Source organism: Prosopis cineraria, unplaced genomic scaffold (genome assembly GCF_029017545.1).
Source record: "Prosopis cineraria cultivar Desert tree isolate PC_DT_omini unplaced genomic scaffold, ASM2901754v1 PC3, whole genome shotgun sequence".
Taxonomy (NCBI): domain Eukaryota; kingdom Viridiplantae; phylum Streptophyta; class Magnoliopsida; order Fabales; family Fabaceae; genus Prosopis; species Prosopis cineraria.
Genome location: NW_026555334.1, coordinates 10,271,908 through 10,296,968, shown reverse-complemented (window position 1 = coordinate 10,296,968; position 25,061 = coordinate 10,271,908). Strand labels below are relative to the sequence as shown.

The 25,061-nt window shown below is 33.0% G+C and overlaps 1 protein-coding gene and 1 non-coding gene across 6 annotated transcripts; both read right to left on the bottom strand.

Annotated features, from left to right (window-relative positions):
* Positions 1-3,916: 3,916 nt before the first annotated feature.
* On the bottom strand, positions 3,917-3,990 carry TRNAV-AAC (transfer RNA valine (anticodon AAC)). The gene has a single exon. It is a non-coding gene; the product is annotated as a tRNA-Val (tRNA).
* Positions 3,991-7,082: 3,092 nt separating this feature from the next.
* On the bottom strand, positions 7,083-12,812 carry LOC129304810 (squalene monooxygenase SE1-like). Of its 5 annotated transcripts, none has more exons than XR_008591785.1 (9): positions 12,430-12,812; positions 11,330-11,441; positions 11,083-11,257; positions 10,044-10,212; positions 9,514-9,732; positions 9,119-9,394; positions 8,231-8,509; positions 7,792-8,004; positions 7,083-7,539 (listed from the first exon to the last, which is right to left on the bottom strand). XR_008591785.1 is itself a non-coding variant. In XM_054944612.1 (9 exons), the coding sequence occupies exons 1-8, from the start codon at positions 12,553-12,555 to the stop codon at positions 7,823-7,825; spliced, it is 1,476 nt and encodes a 491-aa protein (XP_054800587.1). In that variant the 5' UTR covers positions 12,556-12,801; the 3' UTR covers positions 7,089-7,539; positions 7,792-7,822. The 5 variants fall into 5 exon arrangements, 4 of the variants coding, with proteins under 4 accessions (XP_054800587.1, XP_054800589.1, XP_054800588.1 ...); XM_054944612.1 differs by having other exon boundaries at positions 7,089-7,539; positions 7,792-7,942; positions 12,430-12,801; XM_054944614.1 differs by lacking the exon at positions 7,083-7,539 and having other exon boundaries at positions 7,541-7,942; positions 9,119-9,243; positions 9,349-9,394; positions 12,430-12,802.
* Positions 12,813-25,061: the final 12,249 nt, after the last annotated feature.

Below are 25,061 nucleotides of genomic sequence, written 5' to 3'. Positions count from 1 at the left end.
CATAACCGCTAACTCCTTCACTAAGGCAAACTCGCCATATGATTATGCTCATGAGAAAATGCATTTCAAAAATTTATATATATATTTCAAAATTATCCCACATGCTCATCAACTTTCATCACTGTGCATAATCCACAACTTATAACCAAGAGTGTACACATAATCATCAACCATAAATCTCATTACTCACACCAAGTCATAATTAACTTGGTCACAAGTCATAAAATCTCAACAAAGCCACATGCATTACAAACAACCATTTCAAAATTTAGACATATATATATAATATATATTTATTTCACCAACATAATTAATTAAGTAACATACAAATGTATAAAATAGATTTTCCTCGGTTACCTCAACCTTTGAGAGGTCAAAGGTTACCCCTTAAGTTATAACACTTCCAAAGCTTTCCAAAGCGTGAATGGTGTCAAAAGAAAATTAATCTACAATTATTCATATCCCAATGTGTCAATAATATTATTAACATAATTTTCACTCATACTCTAATACCTAAGTATTTATTTTATTTTATTTTATATTTATTTTTATTTTTTTATATATTTTTTTAAGAATTTAGTCTTAGTCTCTTGAATTCTAAATTTAATTTCATGTATTTGAACTTATCTACTTGGTTCAATAGTCTCCTTCACAATAATTTCATTCAAATAATTTTCTAATATCAAAATTTCTCTTTTTATTCCAAAAATTCGCACATAAAAATACTCAAAAAATTGCAAACTTAATTTCAAGCCTTAGAATCATTATTCTATAACCATAATAATTTATTTCTCATCTCAAATAATATCTAAATATCAACAAATCAATTTATATTTTCAGATTTAACCAAAAATCTGCCCATAGGGGTCTAGAGATAAACTCAAATGCCTCAAATTCCAATTCTATCAACAAAATAATACTCTAGAATATTTATTACACTACCAACAACCTCAACAACCAGATTTTCTCACCAAAAATTCATCCCTCTTTCAAACCCTAGATTTTTCAAAATCTTAAAATCTGCAGCTCAAAGGGAAAAACGACTAAGAAAATATTTAGAACACTTACCTAGTCATAGAATACTTAAAATCTCATCTGAAGTATTCCATTATGAAGCATCACCTTCTAAATCAGCTCCTACCGCCGTAGCGTCGCTCGCTCTCTCGCTCGCTCTTTGCGTGTGGATGCAGAAACGGAAAGGAAGAAGAGAATGAAAAGCTAGAAGTCTTTGGCTTGTTTTATTTTAAAATGGTGTGGGTCCCACATAATAATTCACACTCCTACTTTCTCGTCTTTGTTTTCTTCAATGCACACACGTGAACGTCCACCTCCCTTTTCTCATTTTTTTAATTTATTAATATTCTTCTTTCTTTTCTTATTTATTTATTATTTTTTTATACGTTACACGCATATGTGGAGAGAAAGAAACAAAAGAAAGTGGGTGAGAAAAACGGTTTGTCTCTCTCTCTCTCTCTCTCTCTTTTTATTATATATATAATGTCAAACTCACACACACACACGCCTGCGATTGTTATTTCTCTTTTTTTTAAAAAAAATATAGTATTCCTTTTTTTCTTCTTCTCCTTCTTTCTTCTTTTTTTAATAATATTATTATTATCTTTATTTTTTAAAAAAAATTATAACTTTAGATTTTATCTAAATTAAATCCAATAATAATCTTCTAACTAAAATTATTTATCTCTAAATATTCCTCCAAAATTACTCATTTGCTCTAAATTAACTTAATTAATCTTAGGTTAATTTTTTGGGATGTTACAAGATTAACCTCAAAAATTATTAAGTTATGAAATTCATGATCATATTACTCTTATTATATGAAAATTAGTGTTCTTGAGCTAATATCATTTGTATTTTCATCATTTGAGTATTAGAGCTTCATTATACTCATTATTACATTTAGAGAAAGTTTTAATTGAGTGATTTACATACATAAAATGATTGTAAATGTGAAGGAGAGATTTCCTTTGTAATCAAGAGAGGTTGCTCTTTTGGAAAAAGAAGCTTACTAGTAAAGTGAGTTATTATAAAGGCTCATAAGTGCCGAAACCAAACTTGTGAATGTATTAGGGTGGCAAGCATTGACTTAATTTTACATATATTGAGCTTGTGGACATTACTTTAACATTCTTGCAATCAAAGTTTAGTAATTAAATTTGCCTAAACTTTCGTTTGAACACAGTTTTGTTAAAAAGAACCAAAAAATTTTATGAACACCTAATTCACCCCCTCTTGGGTGTGTTGCCATATCTAACAGGCAGTGATATTCCATCAAATCTAGAAAGAAGATGAATAGTAGAAAATAAAGATAATATAAATAGAAAAATGAGCTTGTTCAACAAAACTTTAGGATCTGAATTCATAAAGGAAGATAGGATGAGTCTAAAAAGTCTCAGTATACAATCAAATATAATTAGTGAACCCGAAGATGACATAAATGAAGTCATAGGAAATCAAATTTTTGGAGAAATAGAAATAACTTCAGCCAACCTATATGAAATATTAACCAATTGGTCTACCTTTAAGAAAGAAGAAGCTTATAATGTACCTCACCTTCAAATATTTTTTCTAATTTTGAGCCATTGGCTATTATTATACTCTCTCCTAGTATTTTTGTAACTATTCCTATATGATATATTTTAAATCGTGATATTTGCTCCAAAAATAGAGTTCCTAAAATAGGGGGTACGCTTAGATTTCTAATTAAAATGAAAATATTTTTAAAGTATATTCCTTTGCTACATATGTGTGCATTTGTTAATTTATATTGTATGTCTAATTTTGAGCTATTGGCTTTGTTTAATTTTTTTAAAGTTTTTTCATAACATTTTGTTGGGATTAACCTTTCCTATATGTAGTTCATATCTGCACTTGAGGACTACCAAATTTCTTAAAAATTCTTTATTTATTACTAAACTCATTTGACATATTCATTTTCTATAAATTACTTGAGATATAACATTTCAATACTTTTGTCGATCTATTTCAAAAGGAATTTTATCTATTTTACTTTCTTCTTCATTTTCTATTTCATTATTTTTTGATATATTTTTACTTTTAGTTTCTATTATTGTTTTTATTTGTAACAATTCTATTTCTCTATGTATTAAAAACAGCGGGGAGATCTCTGTAATTTTAGCAAAATAGATGGGACGGCACTGTATTTTACATTAAATTTTTTTATAAATTTACTATTTATATATATTTGGATAGATTTAATATTAAATTTTTTTTGTAAATTCTTAATTTGGTAACAAAATATTAAAAATAAAAATAAGGTTAAAGTATCCCTTAGTCCTTCAACTTTCCACTAGATTTTTTTATTTCTTAATTTTATAAAGTTTATTTTAAGTCCTTTAACCCTAATATCATTAGTTTCTTCACAAAAATTTTTTAAACTGAACTTTTAGATATTAACAAAATATTTTCAAATGTGACATATTAGATTTATTTTTTAAAAAATAACAATGACTAGTACAAAAAATTAATCCTCTAAAATTAATGATGTTAGAATTAAAGGATTGAAAATATACTTTATGATGTCAAAGAACCAAATTGAAATTTTATTTAAAGTTAGAGGACAATATACTTAAGCTTAAAAATAATATTCTAATATGTACTTTCCAAAAAATATTTTTTTGAAATACAAGTTAAAAAATGTAAATCTGAACTATGCATTTGAATAGTTGATTTATAAAAAAAATTAATATTATATATAAACTGTTTAGATGGCTGAGTAAATTTATTAATTTTTTTTTTTTTTAAAAAACCTAGGTTTGAATCTCGTCGTAACGAAGAATGACACACAATGAGACTGAGGATTTGATACTGAAGGAATTTTATTGGCCGGGATTATCGCGGGGTCCGCTGCGCAAAAATGAAAAATCAAATAACGAGATGGCGTCGCCCGGATTCGAACCGGAGACCTTCAGTGTGTTAGACTGACGTGATAACCAACTACACCACGACACCACTCCTTGGTGATTATTTCGCGTTTATATATTTCTTTATTCTATTGTTTGAACCCTGTTTTCCAATTCATTGATAATTGTATATTCCATGATGAACAATAAAATATTAGATTAATTTTTTTTAACTAAAATATATCAATCGATCCATCAATATTAACAAAAAATAAAAAATATGTGACATATTATACCATGCTTAGAGGTTTTACAGGGTGTGGTTCCTTTTTCCGCCTCCCAGGCGAAAGATTCCATGAGGTCCACCTTGTTAATGATATAAAATCACATAGAATGACAGAATCAAATAATTAATTAGCAGATGATTAAAAGTTTGGTATGAAAATATATAGAGACAAAGTTTAATTAAAAATAGTAGTTGTGACAAAGGAGGTTAAATGTGATTTTTTTTTTATTATATTTCTCTATCTTCTTGTTGACTCTCAAAAGAAGCTAATCATGTTTGTGTTGGAAATGAAATCCAACGTATGGGCCACACATTTATATGTTAAAAATAGGTGACTATTATTAAATTAAGTCTAAATAAAGTGATCTATTTAGATTAAAGTTTTGAAATTTAGGGGTATAATTGTGAGGATAAATGTGTAGAGACTAAGGTAATATTTAGGATTTGTTTAGAGGTCAAATCATAAATATCACAAACTTATTAACTCTACAAATAAGGTTGTGGTCACTGGTTTGGCTAGATAGAGGAAATGTTCTCTAGTCCCTCTTTTAGAAACATACAGAGTTCCCACTATAATAAATCCAGAAAACACACATTTTCAATGATATAATCAAATACAGAAACATGGTGATGGATTCAAGTATGCTTCAGTGTTCTATCTCTATTACTCAATTTTGATATAGGAATGATTTCATGGGTTTATATAGATTTGATTTTGCCTTTATATTCTTCTACTGATTTTATCAAATCTATCAGTTAGTTTTAAAGGTTAAAAAAATCCCTTCAAGGTTGTTGAACATATGAAGTAGGATAATTAACAATCAAAGTAAGGAAATCTTGATATTAATTTAAAGAAGGGACAATTTTGTTATTTTCCTAAAAAATTTAATGTTAAATAAATACTTCTGAACTATAGTAAAATTTTAAAAATTTATGGGGTTTGATGTAAATGAAATTGATCAAGGGTCTTTTATTGAAATTCTCCCTATTTTATTACAAGATGGTGCCACCTGTCAATTAGAAAAGCAACATGCCCCTTTCGTGTAAAATTTCTTGTCTCATTCAATGAGGTGATAAACGTCACACAAGGGGTGCACAAGAAGTTGGACACGTGTGCTGCAAGGAGCACAATAAGACAAAAAGAAGATTACAGCATAAACGAAAGCATTGTTAGCTGACCACACAGTTTTAGCCAAGAACCTATGTTTATTATAAAATAATTAAACAAATATATGCATAAATTATATGAAACTTACCATCCTCACATGTGCTTTGAAAAGCACTTGAGTTGAAATAATGTGGGGGCACAAACTTGATGTAGTCAATATCAATTGTGTTTTGCAGTTGCAAGAAACCATGGCAAGTTGAGCATAATCAATAGGTAACTTTTACTTGCAAGAAACTATGGCAAGCAGAGCATAATCAATGTTAAAATCCTCCTTTCATGTAACTTTTATGCGAAACATCACATCATAATTATAATTTTTCTTGGAAATACACATCCTTAAGAAAAGAGATTGGGTTGCTTCCATATGATTGTGTGATGGGGAGGCCAACAAATTGGCTAAGATGTCTATGTTGAGTGGTATGGGAATTTCAATTTTCACTACCTCCCCAGTTTTTCCAACAAGAGCTGCAAACTGATTTAATTTCTCTGTCTTCGTGTACTAACTATTAACACCTAATAATAACTTGGTGTTTTTCTTCTATAAAAAAAAAATAATTCTCCTTTTATCGATAACTTTGATGTAGAACTAATTTATTTATAGTTTAATAAGATGTTAATAATAATCTCATCACGTACTGCACAGGAAAGCAAAAGCTAGCTACATTCAAAATAAAAATAATTGTATGAGTATGATAAAAATAAAAAGTTCTTAAATTATAAAGTGAAGGTGTTAAATTTAAATTTAAAATATATACACAATATCGATGAAGACATTATATCTTAAATAAAAAAATTGTAGACTATAATATCATAAAAAGATGCAGTTTTAATTTCTCTACAGGAAAGATGACAAAAGAAGCAAATCCTATCATCAATAGATTATTATAAAAATTAATCACTATATTTGATCAATATTATGTATAATCTTCCTATGCAATTTACGTGGAAGTAAAATTATGGTATGTGACATTGTTAAGGGTAAGAAGTATGGATGGATGATAGATTTTGTTTCATCATCATTAAAATACTGATAGAAAAATAACTTTAGATGTTGTTTATAGAGAGTTCTTTAGGAACTTGTGCTCATGAGATGTTATGTATATATTTTGATTGTCATCTCTTTTATGTTTGATTTCATGAAGTTGTAGTAATAGATTAACATTTTCTTTATTGTTGATTTCATGAAATTGTAGTAATGGATTAACATTTTTTATTGGTAATATTGGAGGTTGTGAATAGATGAGATGGAATAATTTTGTATTAAGAATGCATTTTGTTATGTGATAAAATAATGACATCTCAACTAATATGGTATCGACAAAAATAAATATAAAGTGTGGTGTTTAATTCAATATAATTTTTGCTCCCCTTAATTTAAAAAAGTGCTTGCAAGCTGTCAATTGAGCTTGTTTGCATTAAAGAAATGAGATATTTGGCTCATACCAAAAAAATATAAAATTCAAACTTTGGCAAACCAAATTTTTTTATAATTAAAATAAAAAATTTCTATAATTAAATAAAATTGAGGAAACATCAATGTATTTTTCATTTTTTGTCCCTTTTAACTAACATCAACTTTTAAAATCCCATGGAAGGATTGCAAATATTTTGGTCACATGAAATGGTCAAAATACTATGTTGATAAATAACTTTTAATGTTCAATTATTACATGAGTGTTTATATATACTTTTACAAAACCATAGTTTTGATCTCAAAAATTAATTCCAAATGTTATCCAAACAGGAACTAACTCTTTTTGTCTGGAACATAATTTGATTGTTATTGAATTATATAAATCATATAGCTTAATAAATTCATTCTTTACCCCTCATCTCTCATAAGTATGTACTCCAATCTTCAGTCCTGTTGCTGCAGATCTTTACGCATGGTCAGGCGCTCCTCAAAAGTCATAAATTCATTCTTCATACGAAACAGAAACCTTTGAAGATTGGTGACTTGTGATCCAGAATTCATTTCTCCTCCAAAGCCAAAACCTTACCCTCCAAATAACGTTGAAGAATCATTCTTCACATGTTGTAATTGTTTTTGCCTGCCTTAATCAGGCATCTTTCAAATCCCACCCTTTCAATTACAATCTTCCATTTTATGACCTTCCATCACTGCATCAATTGTTCTCCACTCACTTTTCTTAGTCTTATGAACACGGACAAACCATAAGAGCAGCCTAAAACATGATCTAGCACTGGCAATGAAGGATGAAGCATAGTATTATAATATTGTCTGTATATCTTACAATTGGAATATAGGCTCATGGAACTTTCTTTTTTCACAATTCAGATAACAAAATACAAATGAAGCAGCAATTGTCCACAGTTTTTGTTCTTAATCAGGCCTGAGGGAAGAAAATAAGGAACGGCAACTAATTTCTTTTACCCCTTCCAAACAAGCAAAGAAAGAAAGAAAGCTACAGCAGAAACTATATGTAGGAACTAACTTGAAAATTTCTCTCCATTCTATATGTGGTTTCAGTTTGAGTCATGTAAATGAACAGGAGGAGTTCTGTAATATGCTGGCACTGTCACCGGAAAGAACATCTGCCTTACTCCTTCGGCCTTGATAATGGGGAAAATGATTCCTGATGCACCCTGAAAATGTAGCCCAAAAAATGTATACATATCATAATGTGCTGTGGATTAAGCAGTGAAGCCTGAAAGGTAAATTAAAGTTATCCAAATGAGAAACTCAAAACGATAAATTATTGAGTTAGACCAGTGGAGCAAAGCAAATATGAACAGACTTGTAAAGATGTCAGACACATCAACCTCACTTTTCAATGGGATTCACCTACAACGTACTTGAATGATTCATTCATGTTTGCTTTTTCTTTTTTAATTGAGTCAACATAAAAAATTTGTCAACTAAAAATTACTCACTGAAATCAATCTAGCTCCAATCCACACGCGCTTTGGAGAAGGAAATGGGATTAGCAAACGGCCAACGCCATAGATAGCCACCGCAAAGAAGTGGAGAACCAAGCTCAGTGGGCGAGGGTTTAAACCAGACAGTAGAGATATTGGTCCATTTGAGAAAATGCCTCCAAGGCTGAGATAATCAAAACATGCTTGGCGCATTTCCTTCCTCGCTGGATCAGGGGATGCACAAAATACCATGTACAATGCGCCTGCCAATGTGTTTATGGTAGAAGCCACTGGCTGGAAACAAAATCATCCAGCACTTGTCAATTTGCTTCAAACCAACCTTCATTAAAACTACGAAACACTGGCTAAATTTAAATAGGTCATAGCCATATTTAGCACTTGTATAACATGACTCGGAAAATTAAACAAGATCCATATTTTATAGAGTCCCTGTCAAGTCTCTGTCATATCTTGTGCCTATGTCCAAGTATAGCAATGGAACTAAATACAGGGATGGTTTACTACCATAAGAACAGTTATCTGACAGCTTAATATCATATTTACCTTGCATAATTGTTGGTCTCCTTGTAGTATTTGGAGAGTGAAAAAACTAAGAATGATTTTTATTTAATTTTATTTTTCTACATGGGCATATCATATTATAGAGTGTTGCAGAGTCATGTTTGGCGTATCTATTATCTGTGTCATGCTTCTAAGCATTGGAACAAGTCCCAAACAACGCATTGGTAGCCACGAAATATGGTTTACTTAAACACTAATATTAAAGAAACAGTCATCCAGAAGCTTCATATCATATTTACTTTGCAGTAAAGATTTTTTCTGTGCCATGTTATGCCTTGTGAGTGAAAGCCTAAGAAGGATTCTTATTTATATCACTTTTACCTTGCGCAGCGTGTAGAATGATTCAAGATACTTGCAAAGAGCAGAAGCATCATGCAAGTTACGAAGTGGTTTAAGGAGATTCCTCAGCACAACAATGTCGGACAGTGCTACAGTCATTCCTCCTCCTGTTAAAGGGTGACGCATATTAAAGGCATCTCCCATCAGAAGGGCGCCAGGTGTGGGATAAGGAGAGGCAGGCATGCTTCTGTTTGGCATGGTTCTTATCTTACCCTTATCAATGGCTGCTAGAAAAGAACTATACAGCTCTGGTGGAATCTGAAACCATACAATGTCCTTTATTGCATAACGTTTATCTAGCAACTAGCTTGAAGCTCTAAGAATGTTCTTTGTTTAAAACAGCTGATAATAAAGAAGAGTGAGCTATGATATGGCACCTGAGGAGCTACGACAGATTTCAAATATGTGGCCATTTCACCATTGGCAATAGAAGGTACTTTTTGGCCAGGCACATCAACCAAACAGCGAATCTCAGTGCTGCTGATGGGATAGAATAAAATGGGTGAAGGATCGCCTAAGATAACATGTCCATGATTTGAATATGGAAGATCACAATTCTCCAGGACAAGACCGACAAAATGAGATGGTACATCAACCTGGGGAAATAGTCATGTCAATTAAGCAACAAAGGGGCTGCTCAAAATACAATTATGCAACAAAGGGCGATAAATATTGCAATACAAAGAGTGAAAATCAATAATGAAGCACAAAAAACTTCCAAAAAAAAAAAAATTCGAGTTGTGTCTATCTTCAACATGTATCTGACCATTCATATTAGACACATCATAACTCTTCAAGGTTTCATAAATTCAATTCATATTTTATGAAGCTCTGTCTTTTGTTTTAGCATCTGTGCTTGGAAGATAAACATCGCTGTATGACCGCGAAAGAAGCCAAGTATATTTACCTTTGGGTTGCAAAGAGAACGCCTCAAGTTGGAAAAGCAACCATCACAGACTATGGTGAGGGGAGCCTTCGCTGTGAGCTGTTGTCCATCCTTGGTTTTGCAGTGCACCCCTTTGACGATTCCATTTTCTTCAATCAGAGATGTAACTGTTCCTTGTTCTAATTTCACGCTGCAGAAATATTGGAGGTAACATAATGTGAATGAAGGATATCAGTGACCCTCAAAAAGCAAGGATTTCTTTTTCTTTTCTTTTTTTGCCTGAAAATAAAAGGAGGGATTTCAAAACAACTTAAAAAATATATATATTGAACGCTATAATCTTCCCTCAATTTTATTTATAAATCACATTTTAATTTATAATATAATTTTTTTAAATAATATATAAAAGATATTTTTAAAATTATCTTTTATAAAAAAATATTATATTATTTTTTTAAAATTTATTATATAGGAACATATTTAAAATTTTATAATTTTTTATTTTTATTTTGATATTGATAAAATTAATATAAATAAGAAAAAATGATAATAACATCCCTCTAAAATATATAAATGATAATTTGATCTTTCAAAATGTCATAATTCCTTTAAAATTTTAAAAACTTTTCTGTCATTAATGAATTTATATAAATTATCAAATTATCCTTATTGAAAATAAATAATTCATAACTTTTTTTCTTATATTTATAAAAATATAACAGTAAATCATAACTTCACATGTTAAATTTCTTATTTATTATTTCATTGTTGTAAATATAAAAAAAATTATGAATATAAAAAAAAGTTGTGAATTATTTATTTTTAATAAGAACAATTTGATAATTTATAAAAATTTATTAATGATAGAAATTTTTTTAAGGACTTAAGAAAAATTATAATATTTTAAAAAATTAAATTATTATTTATATATTACAGATAAATTTTATTATTATTTTTTTAAAAATAATTTAGAAAAAAGACTGCAGGAGTAAATCTCCAAATTTTAGAAACAGAAACAGTGCAACGAAAATAGAAGTCTGAAGTGAAAAGACAAAGGTGCCTTGGGAAAAATGCAGCCTTTTCTCGCATTCTCTGTACGAAACGCCCATTGTGAAAGCTCCTCCCAGAAACATCAGTGTCAAATTTTTCCAAAGGATAAGTCAGTTTGGTATTTTGGCCATCCTTATACAGAGCATAGCCATAGACCCTCTGAGCGTCAATTTTCTCCACACAATCTGCCACAACTTAGTAACATTATTCATCCGCCAAAAGACCTAAATTAGCAAGGTCTTTCAGATTTTGCCTACCCTCAAGACCCAACTCAATTAACTTCAAATACCCTCCAGGCTGCAGCAATTCACCCACGATTCTGTCAGGCTCACTCAAGTCCCTTTCAATAACATGCACTTTTCGTCCATCCTGCAATAAGCATAGAGCAAGATCATTAGCAGCTATTACAGCTTCATGCCTCCATGCAACAGAAGTTCAGAGGCAGAAAATAATCACACATCTGAACTGAATCTGGATGGAAAATTGCAGAGATTGTGAGTTCCATACTCTGGTGGGTTTTTGTGAATTGCCTTCTCTTGTGAGCGCCAGTGCGCCCCGGACGGCGTATGAATGAAAGTAATTTAAAAAAAAAAACTGATTTTGATGCTTTCGTTGATTGATTGATGGTAAAATGAAATTAAAAAAAAAAAGTTACAAAAGTATTAGAATTTAGTGGCTATTTGTTATTTCCCTAATCTCGAGGGTCTCACAAACAGATTTTGGAAAGAAAGAAATACCAGACTCCCTACAGGTTGCGACGCTCGGTTCGACTATGTTCAGATTCTGACATGGCAGAAGTCTAGGAAAATCCGGTGAGTGCAGGGATTTTGAAAACAAAAAAATACAAGGCATTTCACAAATTTATTTTGCTCCCCGTCCGATTGATGGTAAAATGGCAGAGAAAAAGTTTCGGCAAAGGTCTGAGGCATTGGTGTTGTTTTTTTTTCCCCAAATCCAGTGAGCATACAGATTTTGGTAAGAAAGAAATACAAGAATTTCACAATTTTTGTTGCTTTCATTGAATGATTGAAAATAAAATGAGAAAGAAAAGGAAAGATAATGACACAAATCATTGACAAAAATAAAAATTATGCCCTGGCTGTATTTTCTATTTGGCGCCTGGTTTGCCCCCTGAAATTCATTGAAAAATACCAGTGAAAAATATTACTTCTCTTTCCTTTCAAGCTTTTGAAGCTTTCCCTACAGCCGAAAACAAAGTATTCACAAGTTCTCAACATACTTTTCTTAGGAACATCAAAAACTGATTTCAAAATTGTATTATTTACGAGCGAGGAAAACCATCATACAGATGGAGGGCATGGGAATCCTATAAGGACAAAACAAGTAACATTCTCACCTTCCCAAGCGTGTAAGCAAGAGCCGCCCCAGCAACACCAGCACCCACGATGATTATTTCTGCATCTCCGGAATCCTCTGGTTCGCATTTTCCATTTTGTGATGTCTGTGAAAACGATCTGTCCATTTTCCTCTGGATCGTTCTTCTTCTTCTTCTTCTTCTTCTTCCTCTCCCTTCGGGAAAGCTCTACGTCAGGTGTGCGTGACTAAGAGCCTTGACGTGTAGCTCTTGCAACTTGCAATCCAAAGTGGGGCTTCAGTGAATGAGGAACAATCGCTTCACGTCTTCAACAATGTTTTGCCAACTTGGAAATAGCTCAGGCATTGATTCGATTCAGTGATTCACGACAATTTTTTTTCCCTTACCAAAAAAAAAAAAAAGAATATCGCATCGACACAGCGCGCGCGCCACATTATCGTGCAAATACGACAGAGGAGGCTAACACTTTCTTGGTGTTCGACTGTTCGACCCTTTTTCCATGGTTCCTTTTGGAGATTTCGTGGAATGTGAGTTCTCAACTTTTCATTGAATTTTTGCTCACAAATATGTATTATTTTAATTTTAATTTAACACTATAAGACATTTTCTAAAAATATTATGTTTGAAAATATAAACAATTTTGATATTTTTTATATAGTTATTGATGAGGTTTTTTTTTAAAATGCTTTTAATGAATATTTAAAATTAATAATATTATTCTATTAAATAATGACAAATATGAAGTGAGTAGTTAATTTTTAATAATGTTAACTATTTGGTGAAAATTATTTATAAATGACTTATAACTTTAAATGAATAGAGCATGTAATTGAATGAGACACTACGTAGAAAGAATATTGGCATGAGTTTTCAACTTTTCATTGGATTTTTGCACAAAAATATCAAATATATATGTATGTGTTTTTCGTTTGAGGGAGAACTCTCTCTCTCTCTCTCTCTCTCTCTATATATATATATATATATATATTTTGCATCTTATTTTATTATTTGTTATTATTTTTAACGTCTAGTTAAATTACTATATCAACAAATATTTTCTTACTTCTCTGTAATTTATATTTTTAGAAGATATATTAGGAAGATAGTGTGAAACTTTTATTCAAGTTATTATCAAATAACAGAATATCGTATGAGATTTATTTATAATATTATTACATAAATAAAATTTTATTCAATTTAAAAAAATTTGTGAGGTGCAAAGAATATAAATTATATGCATATGGTTCTCTAAGAATATTCATTTATTTCAAAATATTAGTCTCTTGAGAAAGACAATTTATCAGGGAAAGAAATTTTGGCCAAAAAATCAGAGAGAATTTATGTAAATATCACACCACAAGAATGTTATGTAATGTCTGTTCAAAAAAAAAAAAAAGAATGTTATGTAATGAAGGCCAAAGGCGCAAAACCTCTCGAGAGCGTTCTCTCTCCTCCGTGAGAGTAGGGTCTTTTGCAAAGCCCTTCTTGCCTTTGTCAGGTGAGCGCGTGTGAGCGAGTGTTGTCCATTTCTTCTCAGCTATCTGTAGAAATTCATACTCAATTGAATAATTCATCTCAAAAAAAGTTTTCTAGTTACACGACTGTTTTCCTCATTCTCTTATGGGCTTTAAATAGCCATCAAGAATGAGGCAAGAAAATAAGAAAGAATAAATCAGAAAAACTAAAAACGCAGGCAAAGGCACGTAGGCCATTATAAGCATATAAGCCCAGACCTTACTTGACTCAGATCTTACTTGACTAATGATCCAATACATAATAATCCAATACACTTTAAATTTCAACACTCCCTCTCAAGTTAGGCCTGAAGATATTAAAAGTGCCTAACTTGTACAGCATATTCTCGTGTAATTTTCGACCAAGAGCCTTAGTTAAAATATTTGCCTACTGCTCGCTTGATGCCACATGTTTTAAAGTGATCAATCCACTTTGAAGTTTTTCTCGCACAAAATGGCAGTCAATTTCAATGTGTTTTGTTCGCTCATGATAAACTGGATTTGAAGCTATTTGAATTGCAGCTTTGCTATTATAGTGAATGCACACAGGAGTTAAGTCATACACATGTAAATCTTTAAATAAACTAGTGAGTCATATAACTTCAGACACAATACTTCCCATAGCCTGATATTCTACTTTAGCAGAAGACCTAGAAACTGTAGTTTGCTTCTTTGATTTCCAAGAAATAATTGACCCACCTAGTTTAACTAAGTAACCTGTGACAGACCTTCGGGACTCTGGGTATGAGGCCTAATCTGAATCACAAAATCCTTCTAGCATTAAATTTCCTGTGGAAGGGAATAAAAGACCTCTACCTGGATCCCTCTTAAGATATTTTACAGCATTTAATGCAGCCTTTAAATGTGATTTTTTAGGATTACTCATAAATTGACTTAGCACTTAGACCATATAGCTTATATCAGGTCTAGTGTTTGTTAAATATACTAATTTTCCAATCAAACATCTATATCTAGTAGGATCTAGTGATAGGTCATCTTTCTCCCCCTTTTTTAGCTCACTATAAAGTCTCAGACTAGGATTTATGGGGACATTTCTCGACTTTGATGCTCCTAAGCCAGTGGTAGCTATCAAATCTAAAGTGTATTTTCTTTGATTGAGTATTAATCCTTTATATGATCTAGCAACCTCAATACCAAGAAAATATTTTAATGCTCCTAAATCCTTCATTTTAAAATTTGCATGCATGAATTCTTTAGTTTTCTTTATCCCCTCTTGGCTATTTTCAGTTATTATCAGGTTATCAACATAAGCCAACACAATAATAAACTCATCTCTATCTTGTTTCATAAACAATGAATAGTCATGTTTACTTTGGACAAAACCTCCTGAAATTAAAGCCTCACACAGCTTTATGTTCCACTGCCTAGCTGCCTGTTTTAAACCATATAGAGATTTGATAAGTTTACATTCCCTTTTCTCCCCCTGTTTACTAAATCCCGATGGTATTTTCATATAAACTTCCTCATCTAAGTCCCCTTGAAGGAAAGTATTATCCACATCCATTTGAATTATGTTCCATTTATTATGTGCAGCAATAACTAATACTGATCTTACTGTTGTCATTTTTACAACAGGAGAAAAGGTTTTAGTATAGTCTATTCCTTCCTTTTGACTAAAGCCTTTTGCCACTAATCTTGCCTTTAATTTATTTAGGGTCCCATCAGCATTATACTTCTTTTTAAAGATCCACTTACAGCCTATTGGTCTCTTTCTTGGTGGCAGGTCTACTACTTCTCATGTCTTATTATTTTCTAATGTAGTTATCTCATCTTGCATTGCTTTTATCCATCTATCATCCTTAATTGCTTCCCTAAAGGTGTCAGGCTCACTTATGTCATCTGTAACAACTATGAACTCCTTATAAGATTGTGAAATATTTGCATAACTGATGCTGTGTTGCATAGGATACAAGATTTTCTTATTGCCTTTCCTGTCCATTTTATTCAGAAAATCTATATTAGTGCAATCATAATCCCTAAGCCAGTTGGGCGCTCTCTTTTGTTTAATGGGTCTGTTGTTATCTAAGTTTTCACGTCTTTCACTTCCTAAGTCATTACTGTTATTAGGTGTAATATTATTATCATCAGATTCAAGGTTAGGCTCATTATTAGGATGCATAAAAGAATCAGAAGGAATTGTAGGGGCAGGAACATCATCAAAAATAAAAGGATGTTGAAAACGTACCTGTTCCTGTTATTCTAGAAAAGGAAACTAGTTTTCAAGAAAAAACAACATCTCGATTGACAATTATATTATCATTTTTAATGTCATAGAGAATATATCCCTTTTGATTACTTGGATACCCTAGGAACGCGCATTCAACAGACCTACAATCAAATTTGTCTAATCTTCCAGGGATCTTAGCATATGCTAGACAACCAAAAACTTTTATATTTGATAAGTCAGGTTGCTTCTTATATAATATTTCATATAATGTTTTGTAATCTAAGACCTTTGAAGGAATCCTATTAGTGATGTAAATAGCAGTCCTAACAGCTTCCCCCCAAAACTGGATTGGCACACTAACTTGCAACATCAGGCTTCGAGAAACCTCTAATATGTGCTAATGGTTTCTTTCTACAACCCCATTTTATTGTGGGGTATGGACACAAGTGGTTTCATGAACAATTCCATTTTCATTAAAGTATGTAGAGGCTAATTGATTCATGAATTCTGTTCCATTATCACTTCTAATTCGTTTAACCTTGGTAGAAAATTGATTTGTTATGAGGGAAATAAATTGCTTTAGATAGTGTAAAGTTTCATGTTTATTATGCATGAGATAAATCCAGCTAGTTCGAGAGAAATCATCAACGATGGTGAGGAAAAATTTGTAACCTTAATGAGTAGAATGTTTATAGGGACCCTAAACATCAACATAAAGCAAATCAAAGTAGGAATTAGTTTTTATTTAACTGGAAAGAAAGGACAAACGGGTCTGTTTTGCTTTAAAGTAAACATCACAACCAGAGAAATTAATAGAAGACACCTTGTCTTGTAAAGGGATTACATGTTTAAGGATAGAATCAGGTGGATGTCCTAATCTTAGATGCTAAATATTTTCATTGGAAATGGCATTAGTATTATGAATGTTAGATGATAGGACAAGATTTTCATCAACTAAGTACAGACCAGACTCTACTCTACCAATCATCTTGGTTTTACCACTGAAGAGGTCTTATAATGAACATTTATCAGGAAAGAAGGCAACCACACACTGTTGATCTTTTGTTAGTCAGGAAATTGATATTAAATCATAACAGATTCTTAGAGCATATAAAATATTTTCTAAAATAATGTTCTCAAATATCTTGATGCTACCAATGTGAATGACCGTAAGTTTGTCAGCAGTAGGAATTTTTATTCTAAGTGAGTGTCCACTGTATTCATGATACGAGTCAAAATATGATAGTTTGCTCACAACATGGCAAGAAGCTCCAAAATCTAATAACCAATGTGGTTGTGGGTTAAGTGTGGGTGTACTAGAGAATAGGCAAGTGTTCAAACCTGAAGGCTTTATCGAGTCATTAGTGACTACTCCTCCTATTGAGAGTGATTTAGCTAAAAGAGTCTGGACTTCTTTCTTCAAGTTCTCGATTATCTTCTCATAATCCTTTGAAGACAGCAGCTGGTGATCAGATGATGCATTTTGTTGTGGCTTGGATGTATTGTGAAGGGTGGAGTTTTCAACATGATTTGCTCGACTGAGTGGACTACCTTGTCTTCTTCTTCTTTGAAAGTTAGGGGGAACCCGATAATGTGAAAGCAATTATCTCTCAAATGGCCCTTTCTGTAGCAGTAAGAGCACTCATCTGATGAGTTGCCTCTGCCTCAAGATCTTCCAAATCATCCTCGACCTCTAGTAATTATAGATGCAGAATAATTGGATGTCTGGAGCGAAGTGGATGAGATGGAGCGTTGCGCCTTATCTTGAGAAACCATAGAGTAGGCTTGATTTATTGAGGGTAGAGGGTCCATTAGCAAAATCTGACTTCTAGTGGATTAGTATGAGTTATTAAGTCCCATGAGGAATTGGAATAACTTTTATTGCTAAACGTACTTTGCATATTCAATTGAAGATGGACATTTACAGGCAGGCAGGAGAACGATTGTGGAGTATTCTTCCCACAATTCTTTCAGTTTTGTGAAGTAACTAGAAACGGTCATACCTCTTGGGTGAGTGTGTTGATGAGATGATGAAGACTATATACTTTAGTTCTATCGGTCACGTCGAATTGCTCATGAAGATCATTCCAGACGTCCTGAGCGTTTTCAGAGAAGGTGATACTAACTATGATTTCCTTGGAGACAGAATTAATCAGCCAAGATAGGACCACTGCGTTACACTGATCCCACTGGGTTTGAAATGCTGTGTTCTGTGATTCTCTGTTGTAAGATGAATTTATCAGCCTAATCTTATTTTTCGCTCTGAGAGACATTCGGATAGCACAACTATAGACGGCATAGTTGGTGTTACCTATAAGTGGTTGGGTGACCAAGGTTGAAGCTTGGGTGTTCGAAGGATGAAGGTAAAGAAGATGATTCATATCTATTACGGATGTGAACGATGGTGAGGATTCAGCTTCTGTCATGATGGATCTTGAAGAAAACTAAGGCGACAATTTAAGCAGAGCTCTGGGTGATGCTGTGACTCGTCGATTTGGGGAAAGGTTTTATGAAGAAGGATGAAGAAGATGACTCAGAAGGCGATGACTTTGTGATTTAGGGAATCATTAGGTTTCAGGGCTGTAAAAGGAAAAATCAATCGGGTCAGGTCATGAACTCAACTCTGGTACCATGTAGAAATTCATACTCAACTGAATAATTCATCTTAGAAAAAGTTTTCTCGTTACACGACTACTTTCCTTATTCTCTTATGGGCTTTAAATAGCCATTAAGAATGAGGCAAGAAAACAAGAAAGAATAAACTAAGAAAACAAAAAACGCAGGCAGAGGCACGTAGGCCCATTATAAGCATATAAGCCTAGACCTTACTTGACTAATGATCTAATACATAATGATCCAATACACTTTAAATTTCAACACTATCACTCGTCGGTAGTAGTGGAGTGTTTCTATTACTGTTTTTTTCCACCCTTACTAGGTGGATCTTAGGTGTGTGTGTGTTTGGGTGTTCTTGGTGTGTGTGCGTCTCTGTTTTTTTTGCGTGTGTTTCAAGGGTGCAATAATAGAGGTTTATGAGTTTGATTAGGGTCTAACTGATGGAAGTAATAGTGAGAAGATTGCTTTGTTAGTCTAAGTTGCAGCAAAGAAGCCGGTTTATAAGCCTACTTTCAGAACTATGTCACAGCGAGTATGGAATATGGTGGGTAAAGTTAAAATTAGTGATGCTGGGGTCAATCGGTTTCTTTTTGAATTTGATTACTAGGGGGATGCAGATAGAGTTTTGCATGATAGTCCGTGGAATATTATGAATTTTCATGTAGTGGTGAGAACTTGGCTGTCTTAATAAAGTCTGGAGGAAGTTAATATGACTCTTTGGGATTTTTGGGTTCAGTTTTATGGGGTTCCTCTTGTTGCTATAAATTTAGGGAATGTTTTTAAATTTAGGGCTAAGGTTGGAAGAGTTTTGGCGGTGTAACACCCTTTGGTGGATGGATGTATATCTCGCACTTTTGTTCGTGCTCGCATGGAAGTTGATACCTCTAAACCTCTTTCAGGGGGTTTCTGGATGTCTCGACCTCGACAGTTTGATGTGTGGGTATATGCTAAATATGAAAAACTTCAATATTACTATAATACTTGTGGGCAAATTGGTTATGAGGCCAAAGGTTGTATGTTAGCTGCTGCTAGTGATCCTTACGGGAACGGTTTGGGAGTCTCGCCGACTAAGGCTGTGGCTGACGTTGTCACAATAGAAGAATTTTTTGGGGCCTTTGCTTTTAATGGTAGGGGGAACAAGGTGATGAAAGAACACACACAACCTATGGACGTGGAGATAAATCTTTCTGTTAGTGCTGATATTGTTAATAGTATGAGTGGGTGTAATAAACCTGAGCAGAGTAGTAACACTTGGCATCATAATAGTATTAATATGGATGGGGTAGATCAAGAGTATGACTCAAGAGGTAGCTGTGAGCCAACCCTAAGTGAGTCTAGGGGATAACCTATACATCTAGATCTATCTATTTTGAGCCAGCCCAATAAATTGTGTGAAGTAGGCCTGGACAAATAAGAGACTAATTCTTTTACTAAAGAATCTTTGAATAACAAGTATATTGTTGAGTTTCCCCTTGACAAGGATGGTGAGGCTATTGAAAAGCCCAAGCAGAGTTTGTTAACTTGGGCCTAGTCTTATGAAGAAGCTGAATTAATGGGGGCTTGAGTCGTGTAAATCTGAAATGAAATGCAAATGAGAGTTGGCCTTCACTAATCCCAAAGAGGAGATGCATGACAAAGGAAGTTGAGGAAGAATTAATGAAGGAGCTTGAAATAAATGCAGAAGTGAGTTTTCAAGTTGGGAAGGGAACTTTGGTCAAAAAAAGGGGTAAGCAAAAAAAAAATTGTGTTTACTGGAAAATTAGATTTTGACAACTTGGTTGATGTTCCTATCAATATTAATCAACCTTGTAGTAGTCTTTTGGATCCTATAGTGTGATCTGATGTTATTTTTACTTTTAGTGAGCTGATGTAAGGTGGCCAGCCGTCAACAGCCACCGAGTCATCATGATTGTGCTTGTTTGGAATTGTTAAGGGTTTGGGGCCACCCTGACAGTTTGACACTTATGGAATTTATGCTAGAAGTTAAAGCCTCAAGTTGTGTTCCTTTATGAAACTAGGTTGAAGTATGATAAAGTTGAGAAAGTTAGAAGAAAAATTTCATTTTGTTAATGGTTTTTGTGTTGAGCCTGAGGGTCTCTCAAGCGGACTTGCTTTATGGTGGTGAGTTGATATTAACTTTGATGTGAAGTTTTCTTCAAAAAATATGGTTCATGTCTTTTGTGCAAATGATGATATGGGGTTTTTTACGTTCGTCTATAGACCTCTTGTGAAGAGGTTTAAGGCAAATGGTGGTGTAAACTTTGATCATTAAGGCCAGATGAGGATATTAATTGGGTCATTTTGGGAGACTTTAATGATCTATTATATAGTTCTGATAAATATGGGGGAAATGTCCTAGAGTTTGGGGACTTAAAAAATTTTAGTGATTTCATGAATAGTCTTAATATGGTGGAACTTGATATGAAAGGAGGTGACGTTACTTGGTTGAATAAAAGAAAAGGAGAGGATTTTATAATGGAAAAGTTAGATCGAGTGATTTGTAATTAGGCATAGATATTTTCTCATTCGAATGCTTAATGTCTAATTTTGGAAGCTGTTAGTTCATACCACTCTCCTCTCCTTCTGTACTCTAATTTCTAGGATGGTAAAACGCCAAGGAGATTTAAATTTGAGATGTTTTGGTTGGATGACCCTGAGTTTGAAAACATAGTTAAAGAAAACTGGGGTGGTTTTTCTATTAATAACTCTAATTTGCTTTTTGATTTCACTAAGAATCTTAATCGTGTGCGCTTGGTACTTTTAAAGTGGCAGAAAATAAAATTTCTGTAGGATAAAAGGGTTGTTGATGAATTATTAAGTGAATTTAAGTGTTGCTACAAAGCTGGCTGGGGTCCAAATAAAGTTCATTAGGCAAAACAAGTTATTGAGCAATTGGAATCTTTATGGGAAAAGGAAGAGAAATACTAGGCTCAGCGTTCTAGGGTCTAATGGCTTCGTTGGGGCGACCAGAACACTAAATTTTTCCATCAAACTACTCTTCAACGCAGACGAAGAAATAAAGTAGTCAAACTTCAAGGTGAAGATGAATCTTGGATTGAGGATCAAGCTCCTATTGATAGATTCTTCTTTAAATTTTTTAGGATTTATTTAAATCAATTGAAGGGCAGGATTTCTCCTTTGTTCTTCAGTTTATCAGAGTGTCTGTTTCTGAAAGGATGAATGAGGAGCTTTGTCGGCCTGTGTTTGATGAAGAAATAAAAGAGTAGCCTTTAAATTAGGAGGTTTTAAATAGCCTGGCCTGGATGGGTTTTCCAATATGTTTTATCATCGATCTTGGGATGTAGTTGGAGGTCAAATTTGTTATCTGGTTAAAATTTTTTTCTCCCCATATTTTAGCCTTGCTCAGTTAAACCGGACTGACTTATTTATGATTCCTAAGGTAGAATGTCTTGAGACTAATGACCAATTTTGTTTGATTAGCTCGTGTAACTTCTCATATAAATTTTTTTCTAAAGTCATTACAAATAGGATGAAGTGTATGATGAAGGATCTTATTACTGTGAATCAAAGAGCATTTGTGCCTAGAAGGCTAATTTTTGATAACATTTTGATTACCCATGAAGCTTTTCACTATTTAAATATCAAGTTAGGAAACAAATTTGAGATGGCTTTGAAATTAGATATGAATAAAGCCTATGATCATGTGGAATGGGATTTTCTCAAGGCTGTTTTGATTCAATTGGGGTTCTACAGGGATTGGGTTGATAGAATATATCAATGTATTTGTTCAGTCAAATTTAACTTACTACTCTCGGGAAGAATTACGGCTACTATTCATCCACAATGGGGTCTTCGACAAGGGGATCCCTTATCTCCTTACCTTTTCATAATTGTGGCTAATGTTCTTTCTCATATGATAAATCATTTTGTTGAGAGGAATATTTGAGAGGTATTAAGTTAGCAAGTCAAGCCCCTGCTATCACTCACTGCTTTTTTGCTGATGATTTAGTCTTTTATCTCCAAGTTTCTAAGCAGAATTGTACTATTTTGAAGTATATTCTGGATTGTTATTGTGAAGCTTTTGGATAAAGAATTAATTTTCAGAAATCATGTGTTTTCTTTTCTAAGGGTACTCCTCTAAATTTGCGTAATGTGATCTTAAAAATCTTACAAGTCCCAAAGGCATTTGATCTTGGAAGGTATTTTGGATTGCTGATTCTGTGGGGACAATCTAAAGTAGAAGCATTAAGCTTTGTGACTGACAAAGTAAGGAGAAAGGTTCAAGGGTGGAAGAAAAACCTTCTTTCTACTGCAGGAAGGAAGGTTTTAATCAAATCAATTGCTAGTGTTGTGCCTATTTTTCCTATGTCTTGTTTCTTATTCCCACTTATTAGTTGTAAATATTTGGATAGTATTGTGTCATCCTTTTAGTGGGGCCAAAAAGGTGAAGAAGGTAGGATTCATTGGATCTGATGGCAAGATTTGACAGTCCCTAAAAAAGAGGGTGGATTGGGTTTTCGGGATTTCCATCTATTTAATATGGCCTTGTTAGCTAAATAAGGTTGGAGAATGCTAAAAGAACCTAATGAGTTATGGGTATAGGTTTTGAAGGGTATCTATTTTTCAAAGTGTAACTTTTTAGCTGCTAAGAAGGGATCGAGAGCATCTTGGGCATAGTCAAGCCTATTAATTGGTAGGGGTTTGCTTGAGAAGTTGGTTTGTTTTAACATTACTGATGGGCTCTCAACTTTGATTTGGGGAGACTCGTGAATTCCAGGAATGCCTTCTTTTAGGCTTAATTTGGATGCACTGTGTCCAGAGGCAAAGGAATGGTTAGTTGCTGATTTGATTTCTAATAAATAATGGGATTTGAGTAAAATAATTACTGTTGTTACTCAAGAAGAAAGAGAAGTGATCCTTAAGATTGTTTTGCCTAACTTTACTAGAGGTGATAAAGTGGTTTAGTTTGAAAGCATAGATGGTTTGTATACTGTAAAGAAGGGCTATCAAGGGCTAAAAAGAATCAAAAGCCTACCATTCATAAGGGATCCTCTCACTCGTGGCATATAGATTGTGCAATTTGGAAGGAGGTTTGGCATATGAAAATCCTAGCTAAAATTAAAATTTTCTTATGGAAGGTTATTAAAAGGGCCCTCCCTACTCAAGAGAGTCTATGGAAAAGGAAATGTGCATTTAATCCACTTTGTTTGGTCTGCTGTAAACAAGTGGAAACAATAGAACATATGCTTCTTCTTTATCATTGTGTCAAGTTGGTTTGGTTTGGGAGTCCTTTGTGTTTGATAATTCAAGAAGGTGATATTACTAGGATTGATAATTGACTACTCCCTCTTTTGACTTGTAAGGAGATGTTTGATGCTTTGAAAGCTTTGATTACCTTTACTCTTCAGAAACTATGAAAGGCTAGGTGCTATTTTGTGTTTGATAAAAAACTTATTGATCCTAGTGGAGTTATTTAACTTGCTAATAGCTATATAGATATTTTCTGGGCAGCAAATAACTGATGCAATACTGATTTAAGGGTCTCTAGTTTGGATAATAGAGCTCAAGACGCAGCTAATGCCAATTCCACCAATAATGTAGATACTTTTATTGCCTCTAATTTCTTATTCTTTGCTTTTTGTGATAGTGCCTTTATTTCTCATAATAAAGCTGACCTTGGCTTTATTGTACTGGAGGCCTCTAGATGCTATGTTCATATAGTTGCAAGATCTCTCCATGTTGTCTCAGCTTTTTACAGTGAAGCTAAAGCTCTTTTTCAGTGTGTTTATTGGTGTGTTCTTTCTAATTTGTCTAAGGTACTGTTCTTATCTGATTGTCTCCCTTTGGTTAAAGCTGTGAAAGGTATCGCTCCATGTCCTGAATGGGAATGCTTGACCAATGTGGATAATATTCTAAATCACGAGCAATCACTAAGCTTTTGTAACTTCAAGTGGATCCCATGAAATTTAAACCGTGCTGCTGATTGGATCTCACATGCAGTTGGTACTGAGGTGTGCTCTTTGGGTTGGGTTGCTCAACCCCCACCTCCTTCGGCTCATCTCGTGGACAATGACTTTCTAGAGTCTAGGATGTTCTCTTTTGATAGCACCTGAGTCTTTTATTTTGTTTGTTTGAATTTGTTTGTTTTGTGGTTGGATTCTCTTGTTTGTTTAAAGATATCAGTTTCTTGTTTTTGGCCAAAAAAAAAAAGAATGTGATGTAAGAAAAATTAGATAATTTACTTAATCAAAAATATAAATATCACATCATTGTAAAAAAAAGTGTAGATATACAAACACGATATGTGCATCTGTGTGTATAAGAATAATAGGATTTGACTAGCTTATATATATAGAAAATGATAAATAAATCCA

Bases quoted from the DNA above. Each gene is read 5' to 3' on its own strand.
- LOC129304810 (XM_054944612.1), bottom strand. From the start codon at position 12,555: ATGGACAGATCGTTTTCACAGACATCACAAAATGGAAAATGCGAACCA. The intron at 11,442-12,429 runs GTGAGAATGTTA...TGCTTATTGCAG, and splicing joins TTGCTTACACGCTTGGGAAG to GATGGACGAAAAGTGCATGT. The intron at 10,213-11,082 runs GCACCTTTGTCT...ATATTTCTGCAG, and splicing joins AAGGCTGCATTTTTCCCAAG to CGTGAAATTAGAACAAGGAA.